General features: G+C 43.5%; 1 protein-coding gene across 1 annotated transcript; it reads right to left on the reverse strand.

The window, feature by feature from the left end:
- Positions 1-374: 374 nt before the first annotated feature.
- Positions 375-12,570, reverse strand: CLDN18 (claudin 18). Its single transcript, XM_019543059.1, has 5 exons — positions 12,351-12,570; positions 4,139-4,303; positions 3,004-3,112; positions 2,082-2,192; positions 375-624 (listed from the first exon to the last, which is right to left on the reverse strand). The coding sequence occupies exons 1-5, from the start codon at positions 12,568-12,570 to the stop codon at positions 447-449; spliced, it is 783 nt and encodes a 260-aa protein (XP_019398604.1). The 3' UTR covers positions 375-446.
- Between the last annotated feature and the right edge of the window lie 7,693 nt (positions 12,571-20,263).

The following is a 20,263-nucleotide window of genomic DNA, read 5'->3' on the forward strand; positions in this document are numbered from 1 at the left end:
TTATAATCTCACTGCTATTTAGCTTTTAGTCCCAGACACACATGTGATCATGATGGATTGACATGAAATCACAAACTCCAGCTGTGTTCTGTTATTGAATACAGATTTAAGTCTATTAAAAGAAGCAGAAAATGGTGCGGGGGAGGATGAAAGCTTTGGTTGTCATAGGCTGCATTTGCAATATACACAAAGACAGCAGTTAAAAAAATGCACTTCATTTATTACAGATCGCACTTTGCCATGAACACTAGTATAAAGTCAACTCAGGGTCACATTAAGAGCCAGTGAACAAGGAGGATGTCCAAAACCACCTCCAAGCAAGGGGAACAAATTAAGAAAATACGAACCAACGGACAGGTGCCTCTAGCTTGCAAATTCTTTTTGTTTTGTTTCTAGACTGATGTATGTTATACAAACACAGTCTATCTTTCACCCCCAGAAGACTTCTAGACATAGTCATATTTTGAAGGGTAAGAACGCCTTCCATCTTCACTTCGAGCATTTTCATCGTAGGTTGGAGTTTTCTTATTTTTCGGTTCAGGTTCATAGCCAGAGCCAACTTTATATGGCCCAGTCTTGTAGGCAATATTCCGTCCGGAGGCATTGTAAGACACAGCTTTGTAACTAAGAGATGAATACAATGAAACATCAGTAATGGACCACCTCAAATGTTCAGCTATGCACATTATTCCTGCTGGATAGAAACTTGATGCAACTCACTAAGCCCTGTCCTCATTCTTTTTATTTGCAATGTTGTAGAACCTGGCTGAGATGAGACAATAAGGACAAAATTTATTTGAAAAACTTTTTGAAAATTTTCACAAAGTTTTTCCTTAAATACTGTAATATCCGGTCAGCAGATGGTTTGAACTGCAGACTGCAAATGTAATCAAACATACCGGAGCTGCATCCCGGCTGGTATAAATTGTCATCTCTCTCGTCTTCTATTTACACAAATGCAAACAACTTATACTAGCTAAAGACTTGCCCTACAGTCCCCAGATTGCACTGCAGTTTATTTAACATACTTAGTTAACTAACACTCTGCAAAGGATGAATTGTATATTTAATTGTAAATGCGGTGGTTCATACCATAGCTATTAGTTGTCCTATCAGGGAAGCAAAATAGTATCATGTGTGGCTTGGACTTCTGGGTCATGAGGAATCATGAATTGGATGTAGTCTGTCTGATTTCATCTGTTACAAACCTCAACCAACTTATCATTGAGTGTCATTGCATGGGATGGCTTAGCCAGGGATGATCTTGCCCCTAGCAGGGGGCTGGACCAGATGACCTCATGAGGTCCATATTCCAGCCCTACTTTCCTATGCGACTCAGGTAACTATGGAATTACATACTTACTTACTATATGCTTACTCAACATAAAAGTAAGTAAATATTATTTGGAGTTCACACATGTCATGAAAGCTTTTGCAGATTGATTGTCCTATATGGAGACAGCTATGGCTCATATTGTACATGGGTCTATACAGTGGTTTTCAACCAGGATGCCACGAGACCCTTTCAGGGGTGTAGCTTCTGCAGCCAGGTGGAAGTGTCTGCTCTTGCCCTGGCCCTTCCTGATTCAGTCTCCCCATGCTCTTCCCAGAAACAGGTGCTCAGGACAGTTCCACCTGCTCCACATGCCTGTTTCCAACTGCAGGGTCAGATGAGGAAAGGCTGTGGCAAGAGCAGACACTCCTGCTTGCTTTAGGCTTGACAGGTAACCTTAATGCAGACAGGAGCCCATGCTCATGCTGCAGCCCTTTCTGCTCTAGTTGTGCACCGGGCACCCTTTTACCTGGTGGTAACAGCAACATCTCAGTTGAGAAGCCCCGGAGGTAAGCTGAGGCAGCACAACAGTGGTTCTCAGCCAGTGTCACCAAACTCAATAAAGTCACAGAGGGGTGCCCTGAACCTAAAACAGCTGAGAAGCACTGTTCTACATGATCTCTTTACTCTGTACATCCCGTGCTTGCCAGGGCATCAAAGGTAGAGAGCTGTCACGTTCCACCATCTGTCACAATTTAGGATCATGTGTAGAAAACAAAGTTTCTAGGTGAAAAGCTGAAACACTTACTGGGTATCTTTGGGCACCAGTCCTCTGCAGGCAATGCACATCATAATGCCTCCGACAAAAGCCAGGCCCCCAGCCACCCAGCCAACAAACAAGGCTGAGCCAAAGGTGTACCTACAAACAAGAAGGAGGAATCATTAGCTTGCTGCAGTGATGCAGTAAGGCTCTATAGTTCTGCTGTTTAGATGCATTAAAACTACTGAACTATCTCCTGGGAAAAGGGATTCTTTTGTAATGCCCACCTGTCTCAAACAAGGAGTCAGTCAGGTTTTTTTCCCCTGTGACCCAATGGAAATCAAAATTTCTGTATTCAAGTTGATGATTTGCATGGGATGGGTGCTTTCCCCCTACTCTGCACTGTGTTGGCTTCAGGGGCAGAGAGACCCCATAGATTGCTTGGTTTATTTTTTTCCAAGTGCCCACTGTAGCCAAGAAGAAAGACAATCATTAACTGCAGTGGACTTTAAATGAGGTGTAAATGGTCACAAGAGGACTGCCATCCCTTAGCCCACATGCCATACAGGGAAATAATCTGGTGGTATCTACCTACCACAGTGATTCCAGCACCCTACCCCTTTCCCTGCAGCCAGGTTAGAGAGCTCACACTGCTAGGTAGCTCTGTACCTACATACTGTATCAACCCTGTCTGATACAGCATGTCTGCTCAACTTCTGTCTGAGCATGTGCTCCAGAATAGAGTGAAGTCAAGGAGACCAAAGATGTGCTGCTGTATCATTCAATTCTCAGACAAAGCAAAGGATCCAGTCCACTAGACCTACTGAGTCTTAGAGTCAGAACTGAACTGGAAAGACAGATGAGATATTTGCTCTGCCTGGAACAGCCATGGCTATGACATGCCAAAACTCACCTTCTGCTCTGAAACCAGAATGCCCATCAAACACAAGGAAGGGGGACACTTGCTTACCTTGACTGGAGCGATGGCATCATTCCTTGGTACATGGAAGCTGTGGACATCCAAAAGTTTGTCACCAGCATATTGGCAAACACAGACACTCCAACGACTGCACACAGACCTGAGAACAGAGAGAAGATTGGACTGGGACTCCAGCCCACTCAAATGGAGTCAGACTCCCTGCTGTCTCACACCTTGCTAAGCCGTTTACATCTTTGAAAAATACATGCAAAAATACCACCTGCCATTCTGCTTGCATTTGCTTTGCAGAGCTTATATAATAAGGCAAGGGGGAACCAGTCACGGTATATTTACATTTATCTGCATGCAAATTACTGCATGTTGCACTCCAGAGTCAAGAGCTTTAATTTTCAAACATCTCTAATACAGATGATAGGATTTTTTAGGTGCAGAAAGACAACAGTGGACTGGTGCACACTGTGGCACAGACAAGGACAAGAGTACACCGGGATATAACATTTTGCTGGGATGGAGACTGAAGAATCGGCACAGCTTTTTTGAGAATTTAAAGTAGCAAAGAGCCAAATCCTATTTCATCCTCACATGCTAGGTGCCACAAATGCCAAAACAGGCACTTGGGCAAATATTTTATTCTATTTTCACCTGTGGAAGAATAGGACTTTCTGGTCCACACAGCTGCCCTAGTCAAGAGCTAGACATTTCCCAGACTGCTCTCCAGACGCCCTCTTGAAGCCAGACCATGGGGCAGCCAAGAGGGGGAAGATGCATAGGGCCAGGAGAAGAGCAAATCAGAGGGAGCGTAGCTCAGGGACTTCCCTGAAAAGGAGATGCTGCTGGGCTCTAGCCCGTGACTTCCAGTCATTATTCTTTGGATAGACAGAAGTCAGACAGCTTCTGTCCCATGTGGCACAGGGGCAGATCAAACTATGCACAGCATGAATGAAAGGTTGGAGCTTATTTCCTTGGTGGCAGGACTGAGTACCTTGCTACCACAATGTATCCATACCCTCTGAGAGCTGGTCAAGGGAACACCTTGGAGGAGGGACAACATGTTTGTGTAATGACTGACACAATAAGGTCTTAGTCAATGGCTGGGCCTATGAATTCATGGGACTGGATTCTGTGGATAGTCGGGGTTTGTATGCCACTATGGGCACACACTTACCAGCCACAATAAACATGACGCCGGAGGTCAGGGTCATGTTGGCTTTTGCAGAGTCCTCCATAGTCCCAATGCGTATGCACTTGAGGGCAAAAATGGACACCAGGAGGCCAAGGGCACCCAGGACAATGCCCACAATCATGAGGGCCCTCACCGCCTGAAACATGGCTGCAAAACAAACCAACAAAAGCAAAATGAACTACATAAAGTTGCAGACTGTAAAGTCAAACAAGGCTGGTTGGTGTGCCCCAGGTCTCCTCTGTAACATAGATCAAAATATTATATTCAGTCTGTCCCATACCACTGTGACACAGGACTTGGTTGGAAAGGATAGTGCTATTTCCAGTTCAATGTAATTTTAGAGAAGACCAAACCTGAAATGAAGATGTTGCAGCTGTTTGAAAAATCCCCATTAAAGCATTTTTTTTTCCTTAAAGACAAATGGCTGTTCAAAAAACATGAAAATTTAGGGCAAAAACACCCATTTTCATTGAAGCATTTGAGTGATAAACCACTTTGTTTCTTTTCAACAACCAAAATTTTGAACGTATTGGTTTTAAACTCTAAGGTTTTCTATGACTGAGAATGGGAAAACATTTTCTGGTTACAAGGTTTTGTGTCTTTGCTGAGACTGAAAATGTTTAGAGAACATTGCTTGAGCAGTCCTACAGACTTCCTTCTCATGTTAGGCCAGAGTGGTATTAAATCAGAGTCTTTATGAACTGTTCCCCTTAAGCCCACAAAGATCTCCCACCTAGTATTTTGACTTTCCAGGGACCCTTTGCCTGTCGAAGTGAGCTTCCTTTCTCCCATAGTAATAAACTGGGCTTGGTTTGGTTGGGTGTTTTATTTTTTGTTTAGAAATTAAAGTAAATGTTATATTCATTTAGAAATCTAAAAATTACTCTGCAAGTGCAATAACTGAAAAAATCAGACTAAAATGTCATTAAAAAACAGCAGCAATGGAAACCATGGGAAGTTCCACTGACCCACCCACCTGCTCATCCATCCATCCAAGTTTATTCTAGAGGAGGTTAACTAGCATGAAATGGAGTTCATGACAATCCCCTGCTGTCATAAAACATATAATGTAGAACACAAGTGAAAAGGCATTGGATTCAAGCAGTGGCAGAATATGTTTTGATAGGGCAGAGACAAGCTTTTATAGACAAGCATCAGGTTGGAAGATTTAGATCCTGAGTCTGTTACAGTCAATTATAGTATCCTCTAGGGATAACCAGCTTCCTCCTAATGAGATTTCAATATTGTTTCACTTTTGCATGTAAAAAAAGGGTCCAGTTAATGCAAGCTTTTGGTTTTTCCACAAGGTGACTGGGCTTTGCCCATATCACTGTTGAGACTAGTGCTGTTCTTGGCATGAATATTTGTGCTCAAAAGTAACCAAGAGAATGAAATTCCCTCCCCTTTCATCCCATGGAGCTGGAAACTGCCTTAGAGTCCCAAGTTAAGAATCTACTTGTTTCCAGATTCCATTGCACCTGCTGGTTGCATAAAGTTGATTATTTTATTTCACTCTGGGTGCCTCTATACAAGATGCTAACTGCGCAGAAGCCTAATAACAGCGCAGTAGTGTGCCAAGCAAACCCATGCTAATATGCTACTGCACAGTATTATTAGGCTACTACACATTTAACGTTACTAAAGAGCCTTGTGCCAGTCATAGTACATTGATTTAGGACTCGATTATGCAGGTGTGTTTGCAGTACGCAGTACCTATGGCACATTAATGAACGTGTAGGTGCATCTCCCAAGTCCCTGAAAAAAGAAATAGAAAATGTGGGTGGTTCTTTCTCTTTCTGACTCAGGCGTACAGGTCAGATGATGGTGTCTGACAAAAGTATATACAACATGACTTCTCAGGAACTTGAGCAGTCTGAAATAGAACCACACTTAGGTGCCTAAGTCCACTTAGATGACTTAATGGGATAGAATCTGGCCTTTGGTGTGTAAGAGACATTAACTGGCATAGAGTTTGGACAGCCAGATGCCACACCACCTGGAGAATGAGCCAAAGGAACGATGGGAATGGCTAGCGAAATGCTGCACCCTGGCCATTCTCTTCTCATATGCTGTGCCTAGACAGCTATTACTGGTTGCGGTGCAAACTGCTGAAAAGATGTTTATTGAATGCAGCCCATTGTGAGCTGACTGGAAAGAAGAAGGTATATTGTGAGAGGGCCAGGAGTGCACTTTGTGCAGAAAGAGGATCCTCTGTGCAGAGGACATTATTTTCAGTGGATAGTCGGGGATACTATCAGTGGATACTGCTAATAAAAGTTAGCAGTACTTTGCTAAATTGCCAAAGGGTCAGATTTGTTGTGGGGTTTTCAAAGCTAGTTTCCAAAGGGGAAGGTGTGTTGTGTATATGTGTATGCACTGTACCTAAATACATGTTTTGAAAAGACCTATTTTTATTTAATTACTCTTTTCATGCCTAACACCATCTATAGAAGGCCCCACAATCCAGAACCTGCTAGCTGAGAAACATAACTGTTTTTTCAGGGGCTAATGGGAAATCTTTGCCATTTTGCCATTGCGTCCCACCTATTAAAGTCAAGCCATATGGGGAAAAAAGCAACTGTGGAACCATGCCACCAAATATCAGCTCTCCCTGTGGTTAGGTGGGTTACTTTATGCTTGGACAGAGCCACACTGCCAAATTGGTGCAAAGACCCATCTTCATGCATAGTGCTCAAAGAGGCGTCCAATCTAACATAACCAAGACCAGAACTCCTGAAGCTGCCAGGATATCATTACCTTTTAATGGAATTGGATACCTTTGCCAATCCCAGCCCATGACTGCTGCCTTTTTGACTCATGCCAATTGTTCAGCATGCCTTTATCAGTTGATAACAAGTGTTAATAAGCCAGGTGCTCAGGCTTCCAGTCACTGGTGCAGAGGTGCCATTTCATTATTATTCATCAAAAAGCAAAAGACCAACTGATAAGTGTTATCAAGTCCAAGGGGTGTTCACCAGGCCCTTGGGACAGAGCCACAGGAAGCAAAGAGAAAAAATTCAGGATTTTCGTTTCCTCACTCTTCCTTACAAACACCAAAGTTTCATTTCAGCTGCTTTGGTTTCAATGAGAACATGTGTAATGGATGCCATAAGGCACCACCCTAAGGCATGTGGCACTTTCTGAGTAATTCCCAATCCAGCATTGCATGGGAGGGCTGGTACAGAATCAAATGTTCAGCTGTGGTTCTCTCTAGGATAATGATGTGCTTTTCCCCCAAGGGAAATATTTTCTTTCTTGTAAACTTCCTATAAGGGCTTACAGGGGATGGGTGCAATCTAAAGCATCCCTTGAATCATTCGGGGTTCTCTAAATCCATGCCAGCAAACTTTAGGACAGATAAACCAGTACATTCTTCCTGCTTTGTACATGTCCTGAAGTGGTGTGAGGATGTCAGGAGACAACAGTGATCCTGCCTCTTTCAAAACTCTCTAGTCTCAATCTTTACTAGTCCAGTTGAGCGCAGAAGGTGAGAGAAAGAAAATGAACTAATTAGCCCATTCCTTTCTATCCTGGGCAAAGAACTAAGCACAAATGAAGCCCTTGCATTTATTTGATTTCAAAGAGTGTCTAGTAACAGCACGTAGGCTTTCTGAATGCTGTACCTCCTCATCTCCATGCCAGCTAGCTGGGCTTATCCATGTTTCGATAGCACATGCCACCTTCCTCAGAAGAATGCACCATCCTTGTGCCCCAAAGAGCTCTGGCAATATGGTAACACTCCCAGTACTTCCCCTGGGGCAGGTCATCTCTGTGCCATACCCAACTCCAGGCTGTGCCTTCGAGGGAAACTTGATACCTTTAGATTTTAAAACAGAAGGCAGCAAAGAATATACAATGGGACAGATCTCCAGGTGACTTCAATGGAGCTGCACTTGTTTATATCAGCAAAGGATATGAATCTGTTTCTACAAATTCACAATGGCAGGAGGCAACGATGACCACAGTCTCCCAGCTGATATGAGATTGTATTCATATTAATGTCTACAGGCATTGTTTTTCAGGGTGGGAAAAGCATGGAGAATACATGTGTGAAAAGGAAGGACTGCCAAATTCAGTGAAAGTCAGCACTAATCAGAAGCCATTTTAATGAAACTTCTTTATGCGGGGCAATGATCCCTCTTGGTAGTTAGAATGGGTAGGAGGATTTTAGTCTTATTCAAACAGAGAATAAAAGTTAGTTTATTGGCTGGCAATAGAAGCACCTAGCAGTAGGCCTGTGCGAGTCGGCAGCAATCCGATCTGGTTTCGGATCCGGCCACTTCAGATGTCAGTGATCCGATCCAGAGCTCCGGACCGGGTTTCTGCTTCAATCCAGCCAAAGTGGCTCTGAAGCTTAGGAGCCGCCTAGGAGATCTGGCCATAGGATATAATGGAGAATCAATGAAATATCTATATTGTTGTTTTTGTCTGATTTGGATAAAACTTGCCAGGATGGTAGCCCCTGATGAGAGCATGAAGTCTGCCAAGTTTCAAGAACATTGGTGCAGGGTTTTTGGGGGGAACTGTACCCCAAATTCTTGAAAGCAAAACTCATATCACTTATACGTGTTACAACACAGGGGGGTCAAAACTGCAGGACTGGTAGCTCCTGGTGAGGCCAAAAAGCCTGCCAAGTTTCAAGGAGATCAGTGCAGGGGTTTGGGGGGAACTGCACCTCAAGCTGGGGAGTGACACTAAGTTAAGGCGCAGCGGGGTGACAGCTGCAGGGATGGTGGCCCCTGCTGCGGCCACAACGCCTGCCAGCTGTCGAGGAGATCAGTGCAGGGGACTTCTGGGGCCCTTCACCCCTAGCTGTTGATGGACAAAACTCATGACATAGGTGCTTGTGGGACTGACTGTCCCTGTCTTGGGGCAGTTGATTTTCTGTATTATTTCCTCTCCTTAGTCTCTGCTTTTGTAGGTGTTAATTGATGGTAACCAACTGGTTATATTAGCTAGGTCCTGTGTATCCAGCTTGTCCCTGAGTGAATTATGATTGATTGGTAACTGGTAACACAGTAGCTTAGCAGCCAGGCCTGCAGTAGTGTCTCCCAGGTCCAAAACAGAGACTGTCAGTCCCACAAGCACCCATGGCATGAGTTTTGTCTGTCAGCAGCTAGAGGCCCAGGGCCCTATAACCACCTTGCATTGATCTCCTTGACAGCTGGCATGCCTCGTGGCCACAGCAGGGGCCATCATCCCTGCAGCTGTTAACCCGCTGCACTTTAACACACACACAGTGGCACCTATGGCACAAGTTTTGCTTCTCCACAGCTTGAAGTGCAGTTGCCCCCAAACCCCTGCACTGATTTTCTTGAAACTTGCAGAATATGTGGCCTCACCAGGGGCTACTATGCCTGCAGTTTTCACCTCCCCTGTGGTGCAACACATAGAGGTGATATCAGTTTTGCTTTTGAGAATTTGGGGTTCAATTGCCCCAAACCCCTGCACCTATCTTCTTGAAATTTGGCAGGCTTCATGCTCTAAGCAGAGACTACCAGCCCTGCAAGTTTCATCTGAATCAGAAGAAAAACAACAAAGTTATAGATATTTCATTGATTCCCCATTATACCCTATGGCCAGATCTCCGAGGCGGTGCCAAAGCTTTTCCAAAGCGCTTCGGAAGCTCTGAACCACTTCAGGAAGCCTAATGAAACCAGAGCTTTGATCCAGACATGCTGCTTTGGACACCAAAGCGTCCAAAGCTTCTCCAGATCTGAAGCTCTGTCCAAAGCCTCGCACAGCCCTAGTTAGCAGTATATAGCTATATTTTTTTTTGTTTAAGCAGAGGAAAGGTATATTATTATAGAGACCTGAAGTATGCATAGCCTTGATATGTGTATGAACATGATGAAACACTTCCCTGACCGGTCATTTGCCTATGGGATTTGCACGCAAAAATCAAGGAACCATGAGCACAGATTAGGCACAGGGAAACATTTGTACAATTGCAATGACTCGCTTTGAAAATTTGGCCTCTGATATAACACACCCAGAAAACTGTAATTGTTATTCCAAAATTTTAAAACCAAGCAATAAGTTTTCACAACTTTTGGTGCAGGAATAATGAAAGCATCATTTCTGATGCGATTGAATTGTTTCGTTAACAATGGAATTATACATCAGACCTGGTGACCTAATGTTTAATGTTTAAAAAAACAACCAAATAAAAACTGAGTCATTCCTCCTTTGTATTTCCATTTATTTCTCAAGCACATGGAAATGTGCTGGGAGAAGTAACACCAATAGGACATCAACATCCTGCAGTGTAAGCTTTGTGTGTGATTAGGAAGTAAAATTCTGTATTACATTTTTACTTAAATAATTATGTTAAACAACTGGTTCTTGCTAGTGATAAATCACTCCAGTCAAAACTGAGGTTCATCAGTGCTAAGTAAAATTATATTGCTCTTTTAAGCTACAATTAAATCAGTCACATGCGGCATTTTTTGATACTTTTACAAAACTAAAAGCTATGGCAGAGTAGCTACTTTGAAATGCTATTTTCCCCTCAAACCAAACAAGTTGTCTACAATCACAATGCAAGGTTAATGTGGATGAATTTATTAAATCATATCTCCTGAGATATATGTGGGACTTTATCAAAGAACCCAAACATAAGCAAACAGGTTTGTCTTCAACACTACAGTCACTGGTGACTTCCTGGTAATGAAGCAAGTCAGTCAACCACATACAGAAAAGAGCTCACAACATCAGGAGCTATTTTTTCCTTTACGCAAGTCAATAGCCACAGCTGCCCGATGCCCCGCACTTCATACAACCATTGTATACATTATGCAGAGAAAGTGCAAGGTGAAAAATGCTACCAAATCAAGATGTGTAAATCATTTTTCTTTAATTTGATGCTGTTTGGCAAAAAAATCACTGTATAAAGGCACTGGAAAATCAGTTTGATAACGCCAATAAATGTTTATATCAGCTTTAGCTTCCATGTATGCCAGTGCTTTGTAAATTATTGAGATGCATCAAGGTAGAAAAGGCTTTTTTAGTTTAAAAAGGTTGGATACTTATTTAGCAAGTGGTTTATCAACTAGGAACTGCACCTTGACTCCAACACTCCTGGTTTTGATCTGAACACCAAACCTGGTTTTTTACTCCCTGTCTCCTTGCACCATCATTCAGTTTGTCTAAAGTGTCTGCAAAAGGCTGCCCAGTGAGAACTGGCATCAAATTTGTGTTCACTTTGAATGAGAATAAATAACTACAAAAGAGGTGAATCAGGCACCCAGGTAAACAAGGCAGCAACCAAATCAGGTTAAAAATCTTATCAAAAGTGCATGGAAATGAATGGGAGTTTTCCCCATCAGTTTGAACTGCCTTTAGGATTGTGTGCTGCTTTATCTAACACTTTCTTGCCATTGTCCTGGATGCATAAACTCAGCTTTAGCTGAGACGCATTGAAGAGCATCAATCAGTCTAAGACTCTTTATAATTTAAAAAGAAAAGAAAAACAAACAAATGAACAACAACAAAAGAAGGCAAGAAAACTGTCTAGTAAACTGTCTGTTTGTGACAAAAGACAATCAAAATCCATGCATCCAATTTCTCTACGCGGAGAATTCAGAACCAGGTTTCTCAACAGGAAAAGGCTTAGCATCACCTTTTCTTTGTGGGGAAAAAAATGTTTCTATTCCTTTCTGCAGAAACAATTTATATGAATTGCTAATCAAGCTGGAAAAATTAAAACAAAATAATCAAGCAACTCCTATTCACCATTTCATGTATGTTTAAATTCAAAAAGCTATTAAAATCAATGGGGATATATGATGACTTACATTGACTGAGGATCTGAACCTGTGAAGCTAATTTAGGTATCAGAGAAATACACTTCATGTAGCATGTAAAGTTACTATTTATGGTGACAAAAATATTCATGTAGTGTTATACTCAAATGTTGAGTAGCTCAGAGATTTCATAGATTTCATAGACATTAGGGCTGGAAGGGACCTTGTAATTAGGGGTCCAGACCCCTGCCCCAGGGGCAGAAAGTCAACTAGGTCAAAGAATCCCAGCAAGATGAGCATCCAAGCCTTTCTTGAAATATTTTTTTTCTTTTTTGGCTTGCAATGCTCTTTAAAATATTCAATACAAGTGAATTTGATTAATTCAATGAAAAATAGGTTCTGTTTCAGAAAGCTCCAGGGATTAAGCTTGGTCCATCTTTTGCCCCTACCTGGTAGCCCCAGAATGGTGAAATAAGGTCGGCACTCTGTAAAACCTGAGCTCTGCCTCACACAGCTCCTCCAGAGTCCCTGATACTGGAACACTGCCGTGACTGGGTTGTCATACAAGTCCTGTGTGCTCCACATATCCATCCCAGTGGCTGCGATGCACCCCGCAAAACCCAACGATGCAACAATAAAGCCCATCACTTGGCAGACTGTTGTCGACATGGTTTGTGGCCAGGAGCTCAGATTGCCCCGATGAAACTCTGGAGCTTATGGAAATGCTGAAGTCCTCCTGGCTGAGCTACCAGAAATGCAGCTGCTCTTATCAGATGGTTTCCACTGAACAACTTTGTTTGCTCACTGTGTTTTTGCAAGATAGTCCAGTTTCACTCTTGCTGGGTAGGGTTCCGTTTCTTTGGCTGGCAATGCTAGAGATATTAGCTTTTGTCCTTTAGAAGCACTTGTCCTTCCAGAGCTAAACAGTTATAGTTGGTCAAGTGTAGGGCAACCCACTCTGCGCAAAGCTAGGTGGAGCGTTACTTTTCATGGGCATGTGTGCACCTCTCTTCATATCTAAAGAAGTGGAGCTTGCTATGCTTATTCTGTGCACCTGGCACATCACTTTTTCCACAGAGTGGAAGGAAAGGGAGAATGATGCATACAGATGAAATAAGTGGTCGGGGCAGACACAGTGCACCAAGCTTTTCCCACGTAGCGGCCTCCTATGGCCTCATACACTACACCCACATCCTTCTCCACTGCCTAGCCTCTTATTCAATCACTCACCCTCGCCCAAAGTAGAAGTAAAATACTGCCAGAGAAGAATGGTCACCAGTTACACCTATGTACGACAGCTTGTCATGGGTGCATATATCTGAACAAGTTGACAGGCAAAGGAAGCCCAGGCCAAGAGAGTTGAGTCTTTAAGGGTTTGGGAAGTCTGTCACACTGAGCAGAAGCAGCCGTAGGCGTATTGGGCTCCTAGACATGTGCACGGAGGCTGCCCCAACATGCTGTAAATGAATAAATGTGTTGCTGGAGCACAGAAAATAATGCACTACAGCAGCATCACATGTATCAGCAGCTCCAAACTGAAAATGGCAGTGGGATGCTTTATCTAAAGCTCATTTCACAAGGACCCTGCTGCCATTTTTCAGCATGGGGATGCTGATACACATGACACTCAGGTGTTTTTAGCTAGCACAGCTCGTTAATTAAAGGGCACCCCCACTTACACTTCCCAGACTGTGTCTACAAATGCCCATTGCTCCTAATATGCAGCAGTGAGTAATGAAAGGAATCTTATTAAGAAGAAAACAGGATGGACTAGAAGCCCAAGGTGACAGGTTTGAGAAGAGGGATGTGGGTCAGTTTTTAACTATCTTCCATGCCGGCTCTAAGCTCAGCCAGAGCTCTCCCTTCATCTATGGCTTCACATGAGAACAATCCAATCTGGAAGGTCAGTTCTTCCTTCTCTATTTTTAAGGTTCCTATTCCTCTGGTATTGTACCACCTAACTGCACATGATGCCTGTTGGCATCAGTAAAAATTACCCCGGGTGCATTGGAGGAGGATATGCTGCTCAGAGAGTGTGGTGTTATAGGTGGTTGTTTACAGAGGCTGAGGGGAATGCAAGAATTAGGAAATTAATTATCATCTTCCACTGTGGTGAAGTGCTGTGCTCAGGGGAGCAATATAAATTTGCCATGCTGCTCTGCCAGTGCTCTGCTGTGAGTTACAGGGACCTTCCAGACTTCAAGCTCATCAATTCTGATCTAATACACTGTTCCAACTGATTTACTTCAACCCTGACCTAGAAACAAATTCTGCATTTGCCCAGTCACAATACCTTTTCTTTGCAGCAGACACAGTCAATATGATCGCCTTGCTATAAAGCAGGATGAAAGCTACCAGGACGAGAGGTGAGGCTGACTTTGTTGGATGCATGATTTACAAGGAAGTTATTATGTATTGGCTATCACTTCTGTGCCCTGTATAAAGACAATGCAGGACATTCTTTTAACATTTAATGAACCCCATTCAGTGTTTATCCATAGAGGGATTTACATATAGAGAAGATCAAGGTCTGCCACAGCCTGGGTTTATAATCTCAGGGTGAGGAAAATCACATGTAATGCTGCTAGAATAGCCACAAGAATGAGTAGCCATGCCTTTCGCTTACATTGCATTTCCGAAAATAGCTAATGTCCTGCTGGTCTTCAAACTGACTCATGCTGCTTCCTTCTATTATTCTACCAAAGGCTTTATTTCCCATATTGTCCATCCCCAGTGGTTAGGAGCATCTGCATACAGCATGGCATCCTGCACTCCTATACAATCCAAGGCATCTAACTGGTCAAATGAGTTGCTGCCTCTACCAGCTGACTGGCACCAAACAGGATCCATTCTAGACTGAATGTGAGAGCTTCTGTCATAGTTGCTGAGATTCTTGTAAAAGGCCCTCTATGAATCTCTAGTGCAGGGTCACTAATTGATGGCAATACAGCAACATTTTCCCAAGCCTACCCTGTGTGCAAAGGGATTGCTCAAGCATCCTGGAATGGACAGGAGGATCTCAGCTGGTATCATGTGGCATTGCTTCCAGTAACTTGAATTAAAAACTGAACAGTTTTATACCATGTAAAGGCCAGGTCCTAATAGAGCTAATATCAGAAGGGGGCCATAAATCTCAAAACACAGTGCAATGAATGGGGGGCAAACTATGGGCAGAAGAGTACACAAAATAAGGAATACAGTGGATATTATAGCTAGGGTGTTGGCCTCTTTTAATAATCTACCATTATTGAGGAATTACAGGAAAGTTTGAATCCTTATTAGGGAAAGCAGAAGATAGGGCAGTGGAGACTCACTGGGTCAGAGAGGCATTGGCTTTTGCAGGCAACACTTGACTTCAGCTGATGTGATCTGACCTTTAGCGTGGAAGGAATTTCAAGTAAAAACAACTGTCAATGGAAAGGAATACTTGAAAATCTAAACACATGTAAAGCAGCTGGTTTGGCTGACATGCATCCTAGGGATTAGGTCATGGCTGAGGGAAAACAGCAAAAAGCAAGATGGATTGGACTGCAGATTTACCTCCAGCACTTTGGGCTTTAAAAGCTAGTTTGGAAAATTGGAGCACAGGGGAATTCAATCCTGCATCAGTAAAGACATGAGTTAGGTGTTCCATCTGTAACATCAAGAATGGTGCAGATGGGGCCTAGTACCTTCTCTAGCCTCCTAAGATCCCAGTCCAGATGGTGTTCCCTAGAAGCAGATGGAAAAAGCAGCATGCTGTGCTAAACAGCCTATTGTAAAAGGAGCTGCAGCACCTGAACACTCTGATTCCCACCCCTGTTTCCCAGAAGTTGGGGGCTGCTGCTTAGCTGACACAGAGGTCACAGAGGTGAGCATAAATTCTCTCTACTCTGAATTAGTATTCACCAGAAGAGCCTGTCAAAGGCTGCACTTACTATTCTGCTTAGACTACTGTGGTCTATTGCTGTCAGTATCTGCTGCTCCTTTCTCTGGCAAAGCTGCCCCTGCCTCTTTCCAGTGCAGAGATGGCAGCCTTAGTTGATGGGGGGTTTTATAGTCACCCTAATGGGACAGAGCAAACATGCATAGCCCACAGTTATCCCCATCTCTGCTCTGGTTTGTGGGCTCTCTCACACTCTACTGCCCCAGCAGCTGCCTCCAATTACATCCCGATACCCAGAAAAAGTAGATCCCCTTCTCTCTTGGGCCTGTGGTAACAACCGATTTTGTCCAGGACTTTCAGTTGTGGAGCAATAGCTCTTCAATATCTCTTCAAACTTGCTTTCCTGGCACCATCTACTGGTAAAAAATCATATTGCCCACTATTTTCACTTGCATCCAGCTGTTTTGAAGGACAAGAATTCAGTGGTCCTCAAAGCATGGGTCACAATCTCAAGAGAAAAGTTAAAGTGTAGCTCAGACTGGAAATGGGGTTGTGGGACAGCCAGATGGAAAAAGATTGGGAACAGTGACTTAATTTATTGGACTTCCTGGTGGAGCGGTGTAGCGAAGATATACTCCCTACCTTTGGTTCTTTGAGAAGAATAGTAGCTCACTGAGGCCCAATCTTTGCCCATGTGAGCCAGGAACAGCTATCCAGGACCACCTGGTCTATTCTTTGCAGCAAATATAGTCAATTTGACTGCCTTGTTTTGAAGCAGAATGGAAGCTCTTGAGGAATAAGGTTGGGTGATGAATGGCTGTATGGGGGGAGTACTCCAAGGCAACCATCTCTGTGCTCTTCACCAAACAGGGACTGTAATTCTGACATGGGCTGTGCAAGGAATAGATGAAAGAGCTACATGTGCTTTCCCTATAGTTGAATATGGGCCTCCAAATGCACTGAGTAACACACTCTTGCATTGTCTCCTTCTGGCCCCGTGTCTCTTCTTCTCTTGATTACCTTGGGGCTCAGCTTCAGCAAGACTGCGGGAGTCTTTCTGGCCTGGCCTGGCCTTGCTGATTAGGAGCTTTGGTAGCAAGTGTGGGATATGGGTTCAAACCCCCACATCTGAGGACTGCCTAGAATCTACGCCCTAACTACTGAGCTAAAAGAGGACCTTCTCTATCATCCTGATGTCTCCTTCAAAGTGAGATGGAGCCCATTTGGCATAGCTGTGCAAGGGTTCTTCACTGAAGGATTAAGAAAAAGTTATTCTTTGGCATGGGACCTGCAAAGACAGTCCAGGGTCAGAACTGGAAAGTTACATGTCTATGCAGAGTGCATCAGGACTGATCTCTGGGCTGCCCATTGGGAGAACAGGAGAGCTGTGTATCTGACAAGGTGGATTTGGGATGTGCAATTTTCATGCTAGCTACAGGAAAGACTCCAAAGAGTATTAGGATTGGGACCCAGCTGCTCAAATGCAGCTCCTCTGCCATGCCTGGAACTCCAAGGTGATCTCGCATTCATGTTCTAGCCAGGCTGAGGACAGCTGAGCTGCCATAGATCATATGAGACCAGGTGTATTTAGTTCATCACAGCCGCATGTGGCCTATATATTATACAAAAAAATCCATCCTCACCCACAACCCACAGATGCAAGAGTAGTATGGTAATGGCTTTATGATCTTTGAGGGCAAGTGTGATGCAGGCATCCAGGGACACAGCTCTATTGCAGCACTAGATATTTTCTGGGAAGTTTTTTTATCATTTCTTTTATCCATTTTTATGATTGACCTTGTTTTTACCATAAGCTGCCCTAAGACGTTCTAGGGGATAAATTAACACTGAAGTCAATGGCATGCCAATTCTTCACATCAGAGCTATTCCTGGTCTCTCTCTTTCTGGCCCTCTCTTTTCTTCCCACTTATTTTTGTCTCCTCAGAAAATGGAGCTGAGGAAGCAATCTCAGAAATAGAAGCTATGCTGAAGTTTTCAAGCTCAACGACAAAATGTACATCCACATTGACCATGCTCAGCGCCTACGGCAGTGGTTCTTTAAAAAGATTACTGAGTTACTCAGGAGTTTAGCACACTTATCCCTCAGCCCTCCGACCACCGCCCAAAGCTTTCTGTAATAAACTAGATATTAACTGCTTGCTACTTCATATGCCGGTGATCAGCATTGCACTTGTAAATATAAGAGACTCACAGCTCACAAAAAAACCTCTCTCCCTAGCTGCTGGTACAACATGCAGTAGTTAAAACTGAAAATCAGTTTCTGCTCTCTCTTTTCCCTCAGTTTCACCTTAAATTGTCTGTGCTAAGTCTTGAGTGATATGTGATTAACAAGAAAGAAAAAGAAGGAAAATCCAGTCTGTCAATTCTGAGTTACTTGAGATGGGGAAAAAAAATAAATTTCCCTTTGCAGAGACATGCTCCTCCATTTTTCCTTTCCTCAATGTATAGAATGCAAAAGCAGCTGGGATTTTTAACTTGCATGTACAACCAGCCCCTTAAACTATAGGCTCGGACAAGGCTTTTCAAAAACTGGCTGGAGAAAGCAAAGCTATAGGCCAGGGGCCAGAGCTGCAGGTTGGCCACCCCTGCTGTAGGCTATTGTCTAATCATTTCTGAACGTCTTCAGTGGTCATCTGCTAAGGGGGACTGCTGTGTTCAATACTGACATGCAACAGCCCTGTAGTATTATAACCAGGCATAGCTCTGACCAAGAGAAGAGTGCAGGAGTCAGACCCTCTACCTCCATAGGGTGTCTAGGTGGTACCTAAGTATCTTAGGCCAGCTCCCATTCCCTCTGTTTGGCATCTAAGTGGACTTAGGCACCCAAGTACTCCACTCAGTTAAAGTCCTGAAACATGTATGTACTTCTGTAACTCGCTGCCACCTAACCCTTAAGACTGAGTCACAAAAAAAGCATCTGAGGAGGACCCACCCATGTTTTGTATCAAAGGATTTTCAGGGAAGACTCAAACAGGGTGGGATTGCTGTTAAGCACCTAAGCCCAATTATGCACCTAGTAGGTAGAAGAGAATCTGGACTTACTGTCCAAGAGCAATTTTATTCCACACAAAAATTGTCCACTGCTTTGGTGCTGAAGAATCTCTTGCATTCAAAAGCTTGTCTAACTCTGCCCCGGCTAGGCAGTTGGTCCAATAAAAGCTGCCACCATAAGAAATCCTTGCCTGTCACAAAAACAAAACCAAACAAAAAACCCATCTACATTTTTCCATCACATCCTACAGAGTGAGTCACAAAAAGTAGCAAAGAGGAGGACGGAACCAGAGTTTCTGAAAAATGTTGCAATAAGATCACCTTTAAAAGTGTAAACAGGAGAAACAGGATCTGTCCTTATAACTCAGCCCATGTATTCCCCTGGGAGCTCCACTATACTGGGAACCTGAGAGGGCTGGAAGCTTTGAGGAAGATGAGAACTCCTATGCTTCATCAGCTTGATGATCCTTTTAGTCTAGTATACTCAGACTAGTAATGACTCGAGCCAGCTGCTTCAGAGGGAGGCACAAGAAACCTCCTAATTATGAAGAAAGACCAAGCTTCAAAAATGAATCTCCTCCATCACCTGATATAGCTCACAGTAGACTATTACTCTAAACCATGAAAATATTCAGAGGGCTTTACAAAAGCTGCAAAGGTGGCTGCCTTGGGACCACACACAAGAGAGAAGACTGAAGAGAGATTTGATGGTAGTTTTCAAATACCTAAAGGGCAATTATAGAGGGGATTGAGATGGAATTTTCTCTGTGGCTGAAGGGGACAGCCCTAGGAGCCATGGCCTCAAACTGCAGCAGAGGAAATTTAGGTTGGAGATTAGGAGGAACTTTCTGACTATGCAAGTGGTCAAGCATTGAAACTGGCTGCCTGGAGAAGTTGTGGAATCTCCATCCCTGGAAATTTTCAAAAGCAGATTCAACAGACATGTGGCTGGGATGATTTAGACATAGATGATCCTGCCTTGAGCAGAGGGCTGGATTAGATACCCTCATGAGGTCCCTTCCAGCCCTATTTTCCTTTGATCCCATGAACTTCACAATAACCTTTGTTTCAGAACATGCCTCCTTTATCTGCCCATTTCTTACAGCTAAATTATCTCAAAAACTAATCACTGCACCCAGTGCAACACTTGAATGTTATCACTGCTGCTCCCTTAAAATTACCTAAAGTTTGTATTTACTTTATTATCGGCAAATATACCTCACGCCCAGAGAGTGATTTCAAGCTTGTTCAGACTGAAACAAAGCAAACCCACCCTCTTCTCTTCCTCCTTCTCTACATGACTTGCAAGGCTTGAGTCACCAGAACACCCAACGGGACCATGGCATAAGGCATTTTGGGAATGGCTGTTTTTTCTGAGTCTCCAGGGGAGTTTTCCCAAGTCCTTGGTCCTGGCTTGACTCCACTCTGACCCTGTTCACATCAGTGGGGGATTTTACTTCTGCAGTGTGAGCACAGAGAACCTAT

The sequence above is a fragment of the Crocodylus porosus genome, unplaced genomic scaffold, assembly GCF_001723895.1.
Source record: "Crocodylus porosus isolate Cpor-Errol unplaced genomic scaffold, CroPor_comp1, whole genome shotgun sequence".
Taxonomy (NCBI): Eukaryota; Metazoa; Chordata; order Crocodylia; family Crocodylidae; genus Crocodylus; species Crocodylus porosus.

Bases quoted from the DNA above. Each gene is read 5' to 3' on its own strand.
- CLDN18 (XM_019543059.1), bottom strand. From the start codon at position 12,570: ATGTCGACAACAGTCTGCCAAGTGATGGGCTTTATTGTTGCATCGTTG. The intron at 3,113-4,138 runs GTAAGTGTGTGC...CTCTGTTCTCAG, and splicing joins CGTCATGTTTATTGTGGCTG to GTCTGTGTGCAGTCGTTGGA. The intron at 2,193-3,003 runs GTAAGCAAGTGT...TCTTGTTTGTAG, and splicing joins ATGCCATCGCTCCAGTCAAG to GTACACCTTTGGCTCAGCCT.